This window comes from Dysidea avara, chromosome 5 (genome assembly GCF_963678975.1).
Source record: "Dysidea avara chromosome 5, odDysAvar1.4, whole genome shotgun sequence".
Lineage (NCBI taxonomy): Eukaryota > Metazoa > Porifera > Demospongiae > Dictyoceratida > Dysideidae > Dysidea > Dysidea avara.
In genome coordinates, this window is record NC_089276.1 from 23,981,849 (window position 1) to 24,000,679 (window position 18,831).

The 18,831-nt window shown below is 36.2% G+C and overlaps 1 protein-coding gene across 1 annotated transcript in view; it reads left to right on the forward strand.

The window, feature by feature from the left end:
* Positions 1–18,831, forward strand: part of LOC136255131 (uncharacterized) — a 162,657-nt gene that overhangs the window by 118,108 nt on the left and 25,718 nt on the right. The window contains exons 31-42 of the mRNA XM_066047851.1: positions 1,227–1,364; positions 1,417–1,623; positions 1,692–1,829; positions 1,884–2,081; positions 2,643–2,786; positions 2,834–3,034; positions 6,731–6,868; positions 6,916–7,122; positions 16,336–16,470; positions 16,522–16,728; positions 16,801–16,938; positions 16,993–17,187. Of these exons, the coding sequence (XP_065903923.1) occupies positions 1,227–1,364; positions 1,417–1,623; positions 1,692–1,829; positions 1,884–2,081; positions 2,643–2,786; positions 2,834–3,034; positions 6,731–6,868; positions 6,916–7,122; positions 16,336–16,470; positions 16,522–16,728; positions 16,801–16,938; positions 16,993–17,187 (2,046 nt within the window). The remainder of the gene's footprint in view (positions 1–1,226; positions 1,365–1,416; positions 1,624–1,691; positions 1,830–1,883; positions 2,082–2,642; positions 2,787–2,833; positions 3,035–6,730; positions 6,869–6,915; positions 7,123–16,335; positions 16,471–16,521; positions 16,729–16,800; positions 16,939–16,992; positions 17,188–18,831) is intronic.

Here is an 18,831-nt window from a genome sequence, read left to right on the forward strand (position 1 = left end):
GGACTTTTGTTACAAAATTTGGAAGACTTGTATCCTAAAATTGTGGATCTTTTTGCTAAAATTGTGGACCTTTTTACTGAAATTGTGGACCTTTTTTTGGTTCTTCAGAAACCCCTAACCCCCCCCCGGCTACAGGCCTGCATCATGAACTACAGTAGTGGTTAATGATTGTGTCTGTCATGTAATATATTGCATACTGTTTTTAAGTTAATTGTATTGAAATACATTGGGTAAAAAATGCCTCCTACAAAAATAATTTTACATGTGTAATTGCTTCAGTAAGCAGTAAACAGCGAAACAATACTCAAATTGACATGACATCTATATCACAGACTTGCCTCTTCACAGAGTGTAAGAATATCTTTGTTTCATTTCTGTACTGAATCTTCATTTTATGTCTTGTTTGTTGTCTAGGGAGAAAACCAACAGGCTGTTAATGTTTCAGCCTATATCTGGTGAACAATTTTGGAGTTATAGCAGAAAGAGCAAACAATCGATTTGTACAGTGCCTATATATACAGAAAGTAAATTACATGTGCTCTTTTAATTGATCATCCATGATGAGTGTAACAGGCTGTAGGGTTGGGACTTGTCTCATTGTGTTAACCATGAACTGGGAAATTCATCCAGGTGTAGTTTTTGGCCTAGCTACATCTACCCATGCTTTCAAGCAAGATGGTTGTTCAAGCTTAAAATGGCAATGATAATGCTACATTTTACCACAATGTAAAGAAATACATATTTCATTTTGGTTCAAAGAAAAGTGTAAACTAGCTGGGGTTTAAGAGTCACATATGACTTCTTAGCAGTCAAGACTTATTTGCTATCATTGTTTGATTGTGCTAAACTACAAATGCAATGTTTATTTTCCCTACCTGTAGAGTGACTTATTTATAACCTATCAATTATCATAAAACAACAACACCAGATGTAAAGTTCAGTGCTAAACCTGTAGTATTCATGTGCAGCTTTATAGTAGTTTCTGACACTCTTTTATGCTTTGGTTGTATTTGTATGATGTATTGTACCAGGCTTAGATGTCTATAAAGAATTTTGATCAGAATGGTACCAAAGTTAATCTTCCCCATCTTTGGATACATAAATATTGTATTGTCTGTTTAGAAGAAGATAATTACAAAATCCCCAAATTGTGACTGGGGTGTCTATTTAAATTTTTACTCTTAGCTGTCATATTAAAGATGTCACTATGCAAATTCTGCTTTCAGCTGTAGTTGTGGTATTCAACCAGTCAACACTCATTGTTGATGAAGATGATGGACAAGTGCAACTAGCACTATCCCTTAGCTTTGCAGTACGTATTAATATTACCATACAAGTGTTCACCAATAATAATTGGACAGCTAGTAAGTGCTAATTAAAATTACCCAAACATAAAACAGCATAAAAATTTTAAAGGAGGAGGTGATGATTATATCTCTGGACCATACAATGTCACATTTTATGCTGGAATGACTACTACTGTATTGGATGTTCCAATAAATAATGATGGTATATGTGAATCCAATGAAACCTTCATACTCACCATTGATACATTCTCACTTCCTGATAAAGCTATTCATGGTGATCCTAGTCAAACTACAGTTACTATACTTGATGATGATAGTGAGTTGTTGCATGAAATATACGAACACAGCTCGAAGTATATATTATGTGTTATTCTCTACTAATAGGCTGTACTGTGAGTTTCAATCACTCAACATACATTATTGATGAAGATGACGGATCAATACAACCTGTATTAGTTCTCAGTAACCCATCATCAACTGATATAACTATACAAGTGGTGAATGAAGATAGTACTGCTACTGGTGAGTATCCCATTCTAAAGAGTTATTATTATTATTCATTTTTTAATAATACAGGAGGAGGTGTTGATTATAATTCTGGACCATATACTGTTATACTTCCTGCTGGGTTGACCAGTGCTTTATTTGATATTGCAGTATACAATGATACTATATTAGAAGATGATGAGAACTTCACTCTCACTATTAACTCATCTTCAGCACCTGATGGCATCAGTGGTGGTCAAGCTACGGTGATTATAATGGATGATGATCGTAAGTGATTTGTGTAGTATCCGTATGTCTGTGCATTCTAAAACATCTTGGGTGTAAAAAGCTCATCTAGAAGTAACTGATACTATGTAACAGAAAATAAAAGAGCTGATGTCTGTTGTAGCCAAGAGTATACGTAAACAGGTACAAGGAATATTAGGAGTTTAATTTCGATTAGAGATCATAGAAAAAAACAGAGAAACAAGGGAGGTTGCCTACACCTGCAGATATACTAGTGGATGTTTAATCCCCAATTCAGTCATGGGTATAGACTGAAGTAGGGATTCACTTCACTCAACATGAGTACAAGGAATGTTTGCCCCAAATAAGAGCACATGTACTATGGCTAAAAATAAATTAATTGAAATGAAATAGCTATAATTAGGTTGTTAGTATTGCAACAGTACTGCATATTAATATAAACTGTTGTGGCTGTTTGTGTTTATGACTATGTCTGTGGCATTATGGCTTGTACAGTAGTATCCCTCTACTTTGAGTCTTGATACATTTTGATGTAAAGTACAGCAAATTTAACAGTGTTACTACAGCATGTTCTTCTTTCAGCTATTACTATACAGTTTGAGCAGTCTACATACGTTTTTGATGAAGGTGATGGACCAGCAGTATTTGTACTAGTTCTCAGTAATCCATCATCAACTAATATTACCGTACAAGTGCTATATGATGAAGATGATAATACTGCTAGTGGTAAGGACTTCATACTTTGAAGTTAAATCCTGATGTTGTTGTTACAGGAAGCACTGACTACTCTTCTGGAACATACATTGTTGCAGTAATATTGCCAGCTGAAGTGACCAGTGTGCCATTTAGTATTCCAATAAATGATGATAATATATTTGAAGATGATAAGAACTTCACTCTCACTATTGACCCATCCTCCACACCTGATGGTGTCAGTGGTGGTCAAGCTACAGTGACTATAGTGGATGATGATCGTAAGTCAGTTGCTAAAAGATAGTACAGCATCAAGACACACAGTAGTGTGTCTTGTGGCCACAGCTGGCCACAGCTCCATCCTCAGGCTGGCCACAGCTCCATTAAGGCCCCAGACCAGTCATACAGATCACCACTGTGCTTGGAAAAAGCAGTCAGCAAAAGCAGACTACTCACATCTAGCTGATTTGATTATGAAATTTGATAGTTTATTTATGTAGCTTTGTGTTCTTGGTGAACAATCAAATCTACTGTTTGTGGGTGATAAAACTGGTTTACCCACACCCAGTCACATACAATTGTGTCAATTGAGATCACATGATCCACCCAATAATACAAAGCTGTAAACTTGCTGGTGTGGCTGTTCTAAGTGGCTAGCACTGCTTCTGGACATGTTTAAAGGCTGAAATTGATACTGTAGCTATAAATCTGTAGTTGTATGTGACCCAGTCAGGGAAACCAGTCTTATTACCTATTTAAAAGTATCAAAAATGCTGCTTTTAAGTATTCAGTGTGTTGTAGCTCGCTAATGCTTGAAGCTACATTACCAATTTTCACAGACTTTACACCAATTCCCAGAGTACCCACTGTACAAGTAGCCAACAGCCAAGTTTCCCACCATTTTAGATAGTTTTGACTATATCAGGTGAGTTCCAAAGGGGTGAGTTCCAAAGGGGTGAGTTCCAAAGGGGTGAGTTCCAAAGGGGTGGGTGGTGGGGGCTGGAGGAGAACAAGAGGCTGTTAAAAATTTAAAGAGGAAGACGTATGGATTAATTAGGCCAAGTTATGAGCTGTTCAAGTCTCAAAACTGGCTAAAGTGAAAGGACATGTACAATACAGGTCTTTATTCAACACCACAGAGCTGTACAGCCACATACAGCTATCCCCAGGCCTTCCAGAGCTCCATTAAGGCCCCCAGACCACTTGCATGGATCGCCATTGTACTTGGAAAAGCAGCCAGCAAGAGCAGACCACTCAAATCTAGCTGATTTTGATTATAAAATTTGATAATTTATTCATGTAGTTTTGTGTTCTTGGTGAAAAATCAAATCTGCTGTTATGGGCAATAAGAATGGTTTTCTTAGACTTAGTAACATTAATTTTAATGAAATTTCTAGTTAAACTATACTCAATAGTGAAAGTTTATTATTTCATAGATCTACCAATGGAAAATCTAGAACATTCTATGTATGTTCTACTAGAAATACTCAAAAAATGTGTGCTCTAGTATTATCAAAAGTAATCAAATAAACTTTGTAATACAATACTACTGTAACTTCTCTAATATTCCCATCAAATCAAAACCTACATTATAGCCATATCGGTATTGGTATGATTAAGACCCACTCATGGCAATCATTATTATCCTTTTCATCATAATAAGTGCTATGCTAGCAAAATTGGTGACAACAACCTAGAAACCATATTCTAGCATAAAAGGTGCAGGATTTGCTTTGCTAAAAGTTGAGCAACTGCAACTTATCACACTTTGCATGAAAATCAGTATACTCTAATAGAACAGTCACTGCAAAGTAAAAATCCTAATAAACAAAAAAATCATTAGTAAATAGTATGCGTAAAATATTTTGATCTTTGAGAGATAATGAGGTCTTTAAAATTACTAAGAGATCTGATGTTCTCTAAAATGATGAGAGGCCTCCTGATACATAGGTATCTGTATATCTCCAGTTGAGGGAGTCAACACACAGCACACCTCACCAATGATCACTGATGTGCTGAGTAGCATCGCAGATCTCACAGTTTATCACTGATCTGCTATGCTTCACTGAGGAGGCAGAGCAGATGGAGGAAGGCATAGTAGATCAGTGAGCTTTCTTTTATAGATAAAGTGATTGTGGGCTTACATTGTTTAGTGCAAGATAATATGATGACATGATAATGTTTTACTCAACCCAGTATAAATACACCAGCACCATTCTATATGTCAGTTAGAGACTGCCCACTCAGATCTTCTTGGCTTGCAAAAAAACCTCAGTTTTTTTTTAATCACAAAGATCCTCATGGTAGGTCTCTAACTATTACATAGCAGCTACAATCATGCATACCTAACTTGGTAGGAATTTACTTTGTTACAAAACACTGTTGCAAATAAATATAATGCAACTTTATATAGCCATAGCCATACACACAATTATAGACAAAGTAGTGCTCTATCAATACAGAAAAATACCTACTTATCCAATACCAAAGCTAAAGGATCTATACAATAACCAATTAATACTGACATTTGCTTGTCTTGTATCATTGTCACTGTATCTGTAGATAAGAAGAACAATGATTTGTGTAAAAACAAGCCTCAAAGCCAGTTTATGGTTGGTTTTGGGGTATTTAAAAAACAAAAAGAAGTGAAATCTATGCAAAACAGCCAATCTGTAAAGTGGTGTGGCTTTCAAAAATCTGGGTAAAAAAGTTGTGAAATCAAAGGTGGCGACTAAACTCATACCGATTATGCCAGCATAATTTTAGGCATAATAGGGGATGAAAAGTATAAACTGGTATAATAGCAGCATAATGGGGTTAATTTCTGCCACAATAAGTATAACTTCTGCTGTAACAGTCGCAAAGTCAATGTTTTGGATGGTGAATGGAGTAGAAACAATGCACTACAGTCTTACTACAAGTTTACACTCGATGGAATGGATGCTTTTCATTGTGTGTTTGAGTTTTATAGGACACATGCAGTCATATGCCAACTAGTACCAAGGCATGGCAGAGTAGTTTAGTTGAGCTTCAATCATTGTATTTGGTTGTGTCTCATTGCCTGATTTTGAGTAAAATGTGATATGATGATTATAATTATTTTTGGAAGACAATAGCTACGATGAAAGCTGTAATGATAAATAAAGTTAGTGCTGAGTCAGATGAATGTCTGGACATTGAAAATAGTTAAATCTTTGCAGGTCTACAGTGAGACTGAGGTTAATATCAAACCAGGAAAATATTTTTAAAAGATCAAGATTCTCTAATAGAACAGTCAAACACTCTAATACAACAGTCATCACATGTGATAGAGAGAATGAGAACCATTTAAGTGTTTATCCCAGGAGGCTAATATGCTCTTGGCATGGTGCTGCAAACGCAAGTTACAGATTATACTAGCAGTTAATACCAATTGCTACAACTCAGAAAATTATTCAGAAACTATTCATAATATTTTATATGTAGCTAATTATTTGCACACAAACCTACCATGATGTAATGCCTATAGCTTCTGAGAGATCAAAGATATGCCCTTGCTCTATTATGCCTACTAACTCTGGAGCACATCCCCTTTTCAAGTTATTTGTATGTTGCAGTTGAAGTGATACTTCTCCTTTCACATTTTATCGTATGAATTAAATCTCTGCACAAAGAAAAACACACAAAAAAAAGCATAATGCATTTCTGAAAAGCATAAAAACAAACATAATAGGCAGAAATTTGGGGAAATGCCAAAAAGCATATTAGGCAAATTTTGGAGTATAATAGACTCAAGCCTATAGTGGTGGACCATGAAATGGCTAATGATAATAAATTGTATTAATGGCTTTGTGCATTACTATTATTAACATCACTGCAGCCATTTCATAACCGCCACTTTTGAATTCACAACTTTTTTTTATCCAGGCTATTGAAGACCACACCCCTTTTTACAGCTTGGCTGTTTTTTCCATGGATCATTTTATCTCTACTTTCAGGTGTTACTATACAGTTTGAACAGTTCACATACAGTGTTGGTGAAGATGATGGACCAGTACAAATTGTACTAATACTCAGTAACCCATCATCAACTGATATTACTATACAAGTTAGAGATTATGTTGATACTGCAACTGGTGAGATAATAAATCTGAATTATCAATAATATTAATATATTGTGTAGGAGGAGATGTGGATTACCATTCTACACCATATAACATTACATTTCCTGCTGGAGTGACCAGAGTATCATTTAATATTACAATAGTTGACGATAGCATGTTTGAAAGTGATGAGATATTTTATCTGAATATCACAACTGATTCACTACCCAATGATGTTAGTGTTGGTAACCCTAATCAAACAACAGTGGCTATAGAGGATAATGAATGTAAGAAACTAATTGCTGTTACACTCTCTCTCTCACACACACACACACACACACACACACACACACACACACACACACACACACACACACACACACACACACACACACACACACACACACATGCAGTAGTTATACTGTGAGAACAAGTGTGTATATACAAGTAAAGCATGAGTGCATGTGGTATTACTAATATGTGCCATGCGGATATGTGTGGAAAACTGCTGCAATGCTTCACCAGTTCATTTATATTGGGCCATGGGAAGTTTGATAATGGACACTGGACATTATTGTACTGAAGGTTTAAATGTACGTGTAACAATACCAGCATTTGAAAAGCTTTGATTATGGGTTTATACAGTGAGCAAATAAGCATAGCACATCAAAGTACAAATTGATAATAATGTTTTAATTGTAGCTAAGTACTCATTATAATAATTATTAAATTATAGTGTGGTGCATGAATATTCATTCAGCATTAATGGCTAAATCTGTTAAACTACCATGAATCAGCACAGTACACTGTCAGTGAAATTGGATGCAAGCAGGACAAAGGAAAGTCCATGATGCGTGCATTGTACTTACTGTGCTATGCCAAAAGGCACCCATTGGGTTTAAGTGACATCTAACAGTGGAAGTCCATAGCCTTGAATTACATATGTCTGAAATCATCAGTCAGTCAATCAGTCAGTATAAAACTCCACTAAATAAAGCTTTTAAAAGTTTGTAGCAACTATTGGAAGCTGGGCTTGATTATACCTCACCACTACTGCCAAGGCACCGTAAAGCTTCTGACAAAGTGCAAACCTCCATGATCCTTAATACACAGAATACATAGTACTACTGTACTGTATGACAGACAGTACAGACAGCATGGACAACATTGCTATGTAAGATAGACAGCCTAGACAGCAAACAGAGTATAGACAGCAAAAATAGTGAAGACATAGCATATTGGCATTAAGGCTATCAGCCTTAACGGAAGTGTTACATATTAGCTGTAACATGGGCACTCGTGATTTGACAGAAATCACTCGTGTCCATGTTACAACTATAGAATATATCACTGGATTCATTATATATGCATGCCTGAAAGATTCGATTATGGTTAGGCAGCAAGTAACGTTGTAGCTATGATTGTTATAATAAATGGACGAGTCCTATGGATATCGCGGAAAGTCAAGTAGAGCAAATTTCGAGGAAGTTACAAGTGTTGTGATGCTTTCGCATTGTTTAAAGACTAATCACAATGTATACTAAAGACCTAAAGGGGTAAGCTTCATTATAGAGTGGTTAACTCATGTTGTCCATAATGTGGGCGTGTCTGCATTCAAATACGTACTGAAATGCTTGGAATGTGCTGTAAGACTAGTTCTCATCTTTAAGTAACATTTTCTAACTTGTAGAATGGCAAGGATACCAAAACGCCTTCATTTGACTGCTGCTTCTCCCAACACTTCAATTTGTGGTAATCATCACATGAGCATTAATTTATTCCCACAATCGATTTCAGTCTGAGCTTGTATAAAACAAACAGAGGGTGGTACCACTACCTCATCCACATCAAGTTGCTTTGATGAAAGTGGCTTGCTCTTTTAGAAGTGCAACCACTTTCCCAGGATACATTCAATGTACACCGGTGTACATTTAGATGTCTCCCTGTGTTGAGGTATACATGGCAAATGTATCCTCAGGAATTCCTTTGATCTGAGGTGTGAAAGTGTTACATATACACACACATATAGATAATATTAGTCAGCATAAACTGTTTAGACAGCATAGATGCATACACACCCTAGACAGCTGTCAGAGGCTCATATGACTCAAGGCCAGAAAATGCATGAACTAGTGCTTTATGTGTTAATGTGTATCCCTCATTTCAATGGTAAAGTTAGGTAGTTTGTTAGCTATTTGTTACTTAACTACTTGCACATTTATATCTATGTGAAGTTGTACTACTGTAATTGAATGACAGTAGATGGTAAGCATAGAGAGAGTTGACTACAGCTGTATACAGCACTTGACTTTTCACAAAAGAGATTTTACCATTCAATAAGCCATGCTCAGAAATAAGTTTGATAGTGGGTAACCTACACTAGTCACCATCCCAGACAGCTATGCATACAAACTTTTCACAAAAGGCAGTATGTGTTCCTATATAGTAATCCTACTAGGGACCAGTGAGAAGACTAAAGCTTATAAATACAGGGAGTCAGAAACTTGAAACTTGAACTTTGGAATGCAGAAAATAGAACTAAAGTTTGTATTAAATGCATAAACATATTGTGTTACTCTATGTTAGACAATTGTACTGGACTGTCCAATAGTGTTTTTTCTAGGGCTGTTAGAAAGGAAACTCCTCCCCACAAATCTTAAAATTGTGAAATGACAACTAAATTGTACTTAGGTTCTTAGGTTAGGCTTGGTTAATATAAAAGCATGCAAACTGTCAAGAATGCTCTCAGATTTAATCTCAGAAAGTTTGATACTTGCTTTAAAAATTACACCCACATATAATTCTTACGATGCTTTCAGACTTTCAAAGATAAATTTGAAAGCATCTTAAGTGTGTGTAACTTTTAAAGATTAAACTTCTTAAATAGTGACAGCTGCTATATAGACCGAAAGCGTAATTTTATGTGTTTTCATGGAATAAGCTCATTTTGCTATATAGGCCAAAAGTCTCTTATTCAAAATGTCCGCAATTTTGATTTCAGAAAATGTAATTCTAAAGGTTTTTTGAGCCAGTTTGCTTTCAAAATTGCATCCACAATCAACAGAAATATCCTCAGATTTAGTTTCAGAAAGTCTGATGTTAAAAAACTTCCTTATTTTGAAGATGTCCTGTAACCATCAAAAGTGCCATTCAATCTCAGAATATGTACAAGTATTAATAGACTGAATTATGCTCAAAAGTGTATGGGCAACCTCCTTTGTTTCCCAACTTTTTTGCTATTGTCTTGTTTCTCTAATCCAATTTAAAATTTCTATTTTTTTCTTCTACTTGTTTTTTTTTTATACCTTAGTTATGAGTAATGAACCTGAACATACCGCATCAAAAGAAAGAATAGTACCAGACATGCCATAAAATTAATTTTGCATTTGTATGTGCACCCCAACAATCAATTACTGAAAAGTGCAATGGCCATTACACTTTGTCTTCAGCTATGTTCCACAGTGATATGAATGAAGAACAGTACGAGAAAAGTGTCTCTGCAATCACCACAGAAAATATGGATGATAAGCATAATAGCTACTACCACAACCACAGGGAAGCCATATCACACTACCATGAATTGGCACCTTGCGTTCTCAGTGAAAAGAACTGGAACACAAAGGAGGACAAAGGTAAGTCCATGATACATGTATTGTATGTACTGCAGTTGGCGAAAAAGCAATTGCAAGTCTCAGGATGAAGCAACATCAAACAGTGAAAAAATCAAACCAATAGCCTTATACATGCTTGTCAGTTAGTTAGTTAGTTAGTTAGGTAATTAGCTTGTCAGTTAGTAGAATATTCAGTTTAATTGGAAACTTGTTGGAAAGATTACTTGTTGTTCTGAAGATTTGGTTGTGCTTAACCAATACTGTCAAGTTGTTTTGAAGGAAAACTGAGGATGCTTTCAGGTGAGTTTGAAGAGTAATATAAAAAAATCCCACAACACCATGATCTTTAATACACAGAACTACCGTACTGTATGATATTTTAAAATTTTTCTTTGAAGACATCCACCCAGATCTTTTAGATTGTAATAAGCTAGTGCCTCATGGTATCATACACTTACAGTCAATATGATGTCACTTATGTACCCAACACACTACTAATAAATTGTGTGCACATACAGTAGTGGTCCTATTAGATCATTATGTCATCATTGTAGCACTCATGTATCAACCATAGGACCTGCCTTCACCAATTTACAATAAAATCAACATAGCCTTGTCTAACCAGTAAACCATTTCAGTTTTAAGGTTGGGAACTCAGAAAAGGATAGCTAGTTATCATATAGCAGCAATCATCTCCAAAATTCCTGATTTCCTCCAAGGAGAAATCCTGGAATAAACACTGGTCCAATGCATTGCAAATTCTCCAGTTGGCACAGGATATTAGATACATCTGACACAATTCCACAAAACATCAGAAAACCAGCTGCCAAATACAAATCATCTGAGTTGAAGGCAGGGAACTGATAGTCTGATATTGCAATAATTTTGTGCCGCTGTTACCTTCATAATATTGACTTTTCACCCATACAGTCAATTTTACTAAATATGGTCATTTTAATGGTCTATGTATCAGTGAAATATCACATAGTCCCTTTGAAGAGCATTTAAACTCTTATACAGCTGTAGTAGAGTGGCTAAGCAACAAATTTTGATGAAATTGTTCATTTTGTGATAAAAGCACCAAATTTTCTGTGGAAGTTGAATAAATAATTTGAGATACAGTGCCACGTCAAAAATATTGCCTAAGGGCATGTTTGGAAGCTTTTAAACTAGGTTTTCTAGCTGGTCAGGATGCCATACAAGTACATTCAATGTATTTCAAATTTACAGGTATAAGGCCACATAAACTTAATTATTAATTTCTCATCCCCGCACGCATGGCCATTTTTCTTACCTCATCAAGGATTTTTTTTACACCACTGGTGGTTGAGTGTAGCTATCCAGCACCTTCTAAAGTTAGTACCTTGCTAGAGCAGTCTAAGAAAATTGCATTCTGTGTCATTTTAGCTAGCTAATTCAGCTATCTAGCCAGTAAAAAATAAAAGTCCGCTCTCCCACACTGTTATTTTGAGTACAGGAGGATGAGAAACCAATGATTAAGTTTATGTGGCCTAATCAGAAAATCTTCAAAATGCAGTAAAATAAAACATTTCTAATGGAGCCAATATTTCAGTGCAGGGACAATCCAAAAGACACAAGTACACAAAAAAATTTTCAACTAGAGTAGGGACCATAGCACATCAATGAAAAGTACTGAATCAAGCTGGAGTAGTGCACAATATTAAATCACAGTAAAACAATAAGAAGTATTATGCTCAAGACACCATAATGGAAATGCACAGTAGGGATATATCATAACACTTCTTACTGTTTTACTGTGATTTAATTAACCCATTGATGGCCAAATTCTCCCAGACCACTGGCCGAATTACTGAATCGCGTCATACTAACCTCCCAATACACAGAACTACCTAGTAACCATATATCTAAATACTCGCTATAAACTAAGGAGGTTGACTGTTTTTTTTTGTTTACATAATAGTAACCGCAACAAAGTTATCAAACAACAAAGTCTAAACTTCAGTAAAAACCAGCCTGAACAAACAACGGAATCCCAACTAGCCATTTACTAAGGTGTATTACGCTCATTCTATACAGTTTACTTACAGTGCAATCCATTCCACAGCTGGTTTCTTCGTGATTTGTCCCATTGCTGCTGTTGCACGCACTCGTGTTCACCATGCCATGTCTGGGATAAAGCAGCCAACTGTTGACTTTACCTGTCTCCATCGATGTATAACACTTTCTTTGTTATCAGCTACTTGTTTTCAATTCGAAGAACGGTTTAATTCACCTATTATAAAAGGTTACACTTTACGCTATTACATAACAAACGCGCACTAGTCCAGGAAGGATCCGGTTATCCCAGAAACAAGACCTCTATGGGTGTGTCCATTTCAGTACTAGTGCATCTTGCTATGAAATGCGTTTTACAAGTTATAGCGAGGCTAAAGTTTACTCTATGAATGAGTTATGATGCCATGCTGTCATATGGTGGCAGTGGCCATTAATGGGTTAATATCGTGCACTGCTCCAGCTTGTTTCAGTACGTTTTATCAATGTGCTATGGTCCCTACTCTAGTTGAAAATTCCAGTTTTTTGTGTACTTGTTTGTTAATTTTTAAAAAATTATTATGAACCCACGCATGCCGCATCAAACGAAAGGAATGGCACTGCTCACCCCAGCTACCGATTATCATCTGAAAAGTGAAGTATCCATTATGCTTCATTGTCAGCTATGTTCAACCCATTACACAGCATTACAAATCAAGAACTGTTTGAAAAGCACCTCTGCAGTCAAAGTAGCCACTATAAAAAAATTGGCTGTTGCTATTGTTCTGGCAGTCACGTGAATAAAAATAAAACTTAGCAAAAAGTGTCTCAAACGGGAAAAAAACAACAACACAAAATTGGAAATCGAACCCAGGACCTCCAGTGTGTGAGTTCAGAGTTGTGGCCACTGTGCTACATGGCTCCCAGCTACCCAGCTCCCTTAGCTTCTACCTTATATATGTCTGAGTGGAGTAACTTCTAGACAAAGGTGAAGAAGAAACCAAAGCTGAACCTAGCCCTAACCTAAGGTTTGCCTGTGAACTACTTGTCGCAGCCATAAAGTACAAGACTCAAGGAAAACTCTGGTTGCATGCCCTAAAGTTGAACAGTCGGGGAACAGGACTAGACGCTTGTCAAACCCTAATGTTTGATAATGAGAGATTTAAATCTAGTGGACTGCCAGAACAATAGCCCTGCCTGGCAAAATATTTCCGGCTGTTGGAACAATAGCAACTTCATAAAAAAATACAGACAGTTTCCATTATGAAGGGAAGCCATCACGTGCTACCGCCAAATCAATACCTTTCGCTGTCAGCCAAGATGAATGGGACACAACGGAGGGCACTGGTAAGTCCATGAAGGATGCATTGTACATACTGTGGTATGCCGAAAGGCATGTACCCGGCTGAAGCAACGTCAAACAGCGAAAATATCAAACCCATAGCCTTAGCCGTTATCGAGTTATGTTTGTCTGAAGGCATCAGTCAGTCAGTCAGTCAGTCAGTCAGTAGAAAATTCCATTTAATAATGTTTTTAAAACTCCATAGCAACTTGTTGAAAGCGTTTTGGGTTGATCTGAAAGCTTATTAATTTGGGCTTAGTTTTACATAACCAATACTGCCTCATCATCATCAGGGAAAATTGAGACTGGTTTTTGGGTGATGATTTTTCGTGAGCCATGCCCAAACCTTTGAGGTCCCTACAATAAAATATAATAGTACATCTATGGCTTCGTATACCTTGAACTTCTGTGCTTCTCAAAATTGCAAGTTAATGACCTGGATGGACACTTCCCGATCAGCTTTTGGATGTGACCATTCCTAGCTTGTCTATGCAGATGCAAAGTTTCAGTATATGCACTATTAAGCACTTTTATGCCTTCCCCAATACATTTTGAATGTGATGTGATTGGTAATTTTAATGGCACTGTATCTAATATGAAATAGTATGAATCAAACAAATATTGTACAAAGTTTGGTGCTTTTATCAAAAAGTGAACGATTTTTATTTACTTTGCCGCTCTACTATTACAGTACGTACTTTATAAGAATCACCTATGGACTGAACTAGGGATTAAATGTTCACTAGTATATCTGCAGATGTAGGTGACCTCCTTGTTTCCCTACTTTTTTCTATGATCACTAATCGAACTTAAAAATTCCTAATTTTTCCTTACACTTGTTTGTTTACTTTTTTGTGACTGGTGAACCCGTGCATACCACATCAAAAGAAAGGATGGCCCCAGAATTAATGTTTTCGTCTGAACACACACCCCAGCTATTAAATACAAAGGCTGCAAACAGTTTTTGTTTATATACATGTATTATTGTACTATAAGGTGTGTAGGTGTACACAAGATCAATGGCAACTATTTCTGATCAAAATTTTAACAGTATTACTAAACCTCAATAAATGCATCACACTTTCAAACAAACAATTCTAGGAAAGGCAATAAAAATTGCCTTAGTGTATTTATTTGTAGCATAAATTTTAAGTAGTAGTTGTAACATGGGCACAAGTAAAAGAATTTGTCTGATATGTATGCCTGACAATCTGAGAGCTGAGGGTATATACATAACAGGCAACAGCCTGAGTTCCCCATGTTACAGCTAATATGTTACAGCTAATATGTAACACATTTACAGCAGGCCGAATCATCAGTTTCTACTAAGAGTTCAGGCACAATCTTATACTATGCTAGAGCTCCTGGTGTTCGATTATGGTACTCATGGTTTGCATTTCCAGTTTTTTAAACACCAACTATAGCAACAAGCATCATATTATAAGTATTGGGACACATAATTGCAGCTATTAACATTCATTACAATGATATGAATAGTGTTTAGCACATAGATAAGTTATTATAGTACACTGCTCACCCCGTAAATGGCCAGCTAAATGATATTTATTCACTTTAACTAACCTCTTGCCACTCATGTCACTTTCCACAGTAACTTGCATAACTCAGTCACCAACAATGACTACATCATTAATAACTGGTTATTACATACGTCAGAGTAATGTCAAATAGCCCTAAGTGTTTTATATGTAGATGTACCATAAGCCACCTAACCTCAGAGGCAAATTTTAGGGTACATATCTTATAAACCCTGGTACATTTAAGTTAAACCATGGCCTTGATGTGGGAGCAGGAATGCAAATTTCTTTATATAAAAGCTCAAGCCAAAATTGATTGTGGGAATTTATTATTGCTGCTTTGGTCACATGATGAAAACCATGCGTCCGATTGTGCATTCTACAGCACTCAGACAGAAGCGATTTGTCCATCCTATGAGTTGAGAAATGTTGGTTTAAGATGAGAACTAGTGCTATAGCATATTCACAAGCGGTTCGCCACATTTTCGAATATGGACCATGCCCACTATTCAAATAACACAAGATAAACACTCTACAGTGAAGCTTAACCCTAGTAAATGTTGTAAACAATCTATAAAATGATGCAGCAGCTTTAAAATACTGCTTAATTTAAAAAACGTAGTCACAACATTTAGTTGCTGCTGTGCCATAATCGAATTTCACAAGATGGATATGTACACCCAAGCTCAAGGGCCGTCAGGCCCGAGAGCGTAGGTGTACATATCAGGCAAATCACTCGGGCCCATGATACAACTATTACATAAATGTCACAGCCAGACTACACCTGAATGTAGCCCAGGCAAGTGACTACCCAGGCTACATTTGCAATGTAGCCAAGGTGGCACCTTTGATTTACTGTGTTACATACAGTAGTATTTATTGCCTGATTGAAAAGGTACTGCAAGTAATCTGTGTAGTTTTGACTAGAATTTCTAAATAATCGGAATTACATATTTTACTTTTATCTGCCAGCACTTTATAACCTTGTTCTAATTTTAGTTTTAGATGTAATATTTAACCAGTCAGCAACCATTGTTGATGAAGATGATGGACAAGTACAAATATTACTATCCCTCAACCACTCTCCATCAACTGATGTTACTGTACAGGTGTTAAGTGATGATGGATCAGCTAGTATGATATAAATGAAACACAGAAGTGGCAATTAATGTTACTATGTTATAGGAGGAAGATATGATTATATCTCTGGACCATACAATGTCACATTTTCTGCTGGAATGGCTACTACTGTATTGGATGTTCCAATAAATAATGATAGTATATGCGAACCCAGTGAAACATTCATACTCACCATTGATACATTCTCACTACCTGACAGAGTCATTGGTGGTGATCCTGGACAAGCTACAGTTACTATAATGGATGATGATAGTGAGTTGTATGGTTGTATGCAACTTTTACACTAAACACAGTGAGTATGAACTTTTGATTCTCTACTAATAGGCTGCACTGTGGGTTTCAATCACTCAACATACATTGTTGATGAAGATGATGGATCAGCACAACCTGTACTAGTTCTCAGTAATCCATCATCAACTGATATTACTGTACAAGTGTCAAACGAAGATAATAGTGCTATTGGTAAGCATTCCACATATGAAAAGTTGGTAAATACTTAACATGTTGATGTTGCAGGAGGTATTGATTATGGTTCTGGACCATACACTGTGACAATTTCTGCTGGAGAAACTAGTGCCACAATTATTGTTCCAATTTACAATGATAACATGATAGAAGATGATGAGAACTTCACTGTTACTATTAACTCATCCTCAACACCTGATGGTGTTAGTGGTGGTCAAGTTACAGTAACTATAGTGGATGATGATCGTAAGTGGTTTGTGTATCAAGACACGCAGTAGTGTATCATGCGGACAAGAAAGCCAGCACGCCACACCATGAGTATATTTACAGGAAGAACAAAACGTGATTTTTCACTCATACGTAGCTCCATGCTCCCTTCTCAAATTGGAATCTTTTTTATACTGCAAATGCCCTCCACCTTCAGCATCCCACATACCAAATTTGAGCAAGATTGCCTAATGCAATCGTGAAATATAAGCCTTCAAAATCCAGCTTAGTATCTTCATTTTTTTCTTCATTAGGGAGATCAAGGAACTTAGATTATTCTTTTCACACACATTACAAAAACCATTATAAAATGCAGATGTCTAGCTGGATTGTCTTGAGCTTTGGTACACTTTAAGAAAGTATTGTGGCATAATCACATACTACGTTTAGTGCAAATCTGATTAACAGTCATAGAGCTATGGACGATTACTTGCGTTAGAAAAGGCTGACTTGTTGTCATGCCTACAGGGTAAACCGCTTATGGCAATAACCTATAAATCAGTATGTGTATAGGTTAACCATCATAGCTCAATCCTTTTGTGGTTTAAAAGAAATTGAATGACAGCTTTAGAGGTACAAGGCAAAACCAAACAACTGTAAATCGCGGAGTTGAAATACTCTAATAGAACAATCACCGCAGGGTAAAAAGGTGCATGAAAATGTCTAACTAACTTATCGGCATTCGAACCAGGGACCTCCATACTGAGCACCCAAATCCTTAACCACTGAGCTTCTGTTATCATTGCTGATCACCTCACTTAATTTTTACTTTGTAAATGAAAATTCTAGCTAAAATCTACTCAGTAGTCATGATTTCATAGATCTATCAATGGAAAATCTAGATTGTTCTACAACATTCTATGTGTGTTTTATCAGAAATCCTAAAAAAAAATGTGCGCTCTGTTAGAGCATTATAAAGTAATCAAATAAACTCTGTAATATAACACTGTTAAAACTTCTCTAGTATTCCATCGAATCAACACCAATATTATAGCCATTTTGGTACAGATCAGTGGGAAGACCTATTCATGCCAATCATCATCATCATAAGCGCTATGCTAATAAAACTTGTGACAACAGGCTACAAATTGTATTCTAGCATAAAAGGTGCAGGATTTGCTTTATAAAAATTGAGCAACTTATCACATTTTGCATGAAAAATCAAGATACTCTAATAGAATACTGCAAAATCTTAATAGACAAATAGTATACCTGAATTTGCTTTGTTGTAAAACACTATTGCAAATAAATACAGACACTACATCAAGACTTATGGTAGTGAGGCATGTGGCCAAGAAACTACAAAGTGCGCCACATATATATTACAACTTTATATAGCCATAAGCAAGCAAGCACAAAATTATATCAGTATACTGTAAATTAGCTTTAGTATCGCATCAGTAGGTAGCTATTTTTCCACATTGGTAGAGCACTAGTTTGTCATGTCATCTTCATTGCATCTGTAGACAAAAAGAACAATGATTTGTGTAAAAACAAATCTCAAAGCCAGTTTATGGTTGGCTTTTAGTATATATATTGAAACTACAAAAAGAAGTGATATCCACACAAAAACAGCCAAGTTATATAAAATGGTGTGGCCTTCAAAAAGTCTGGGTGAAAAAA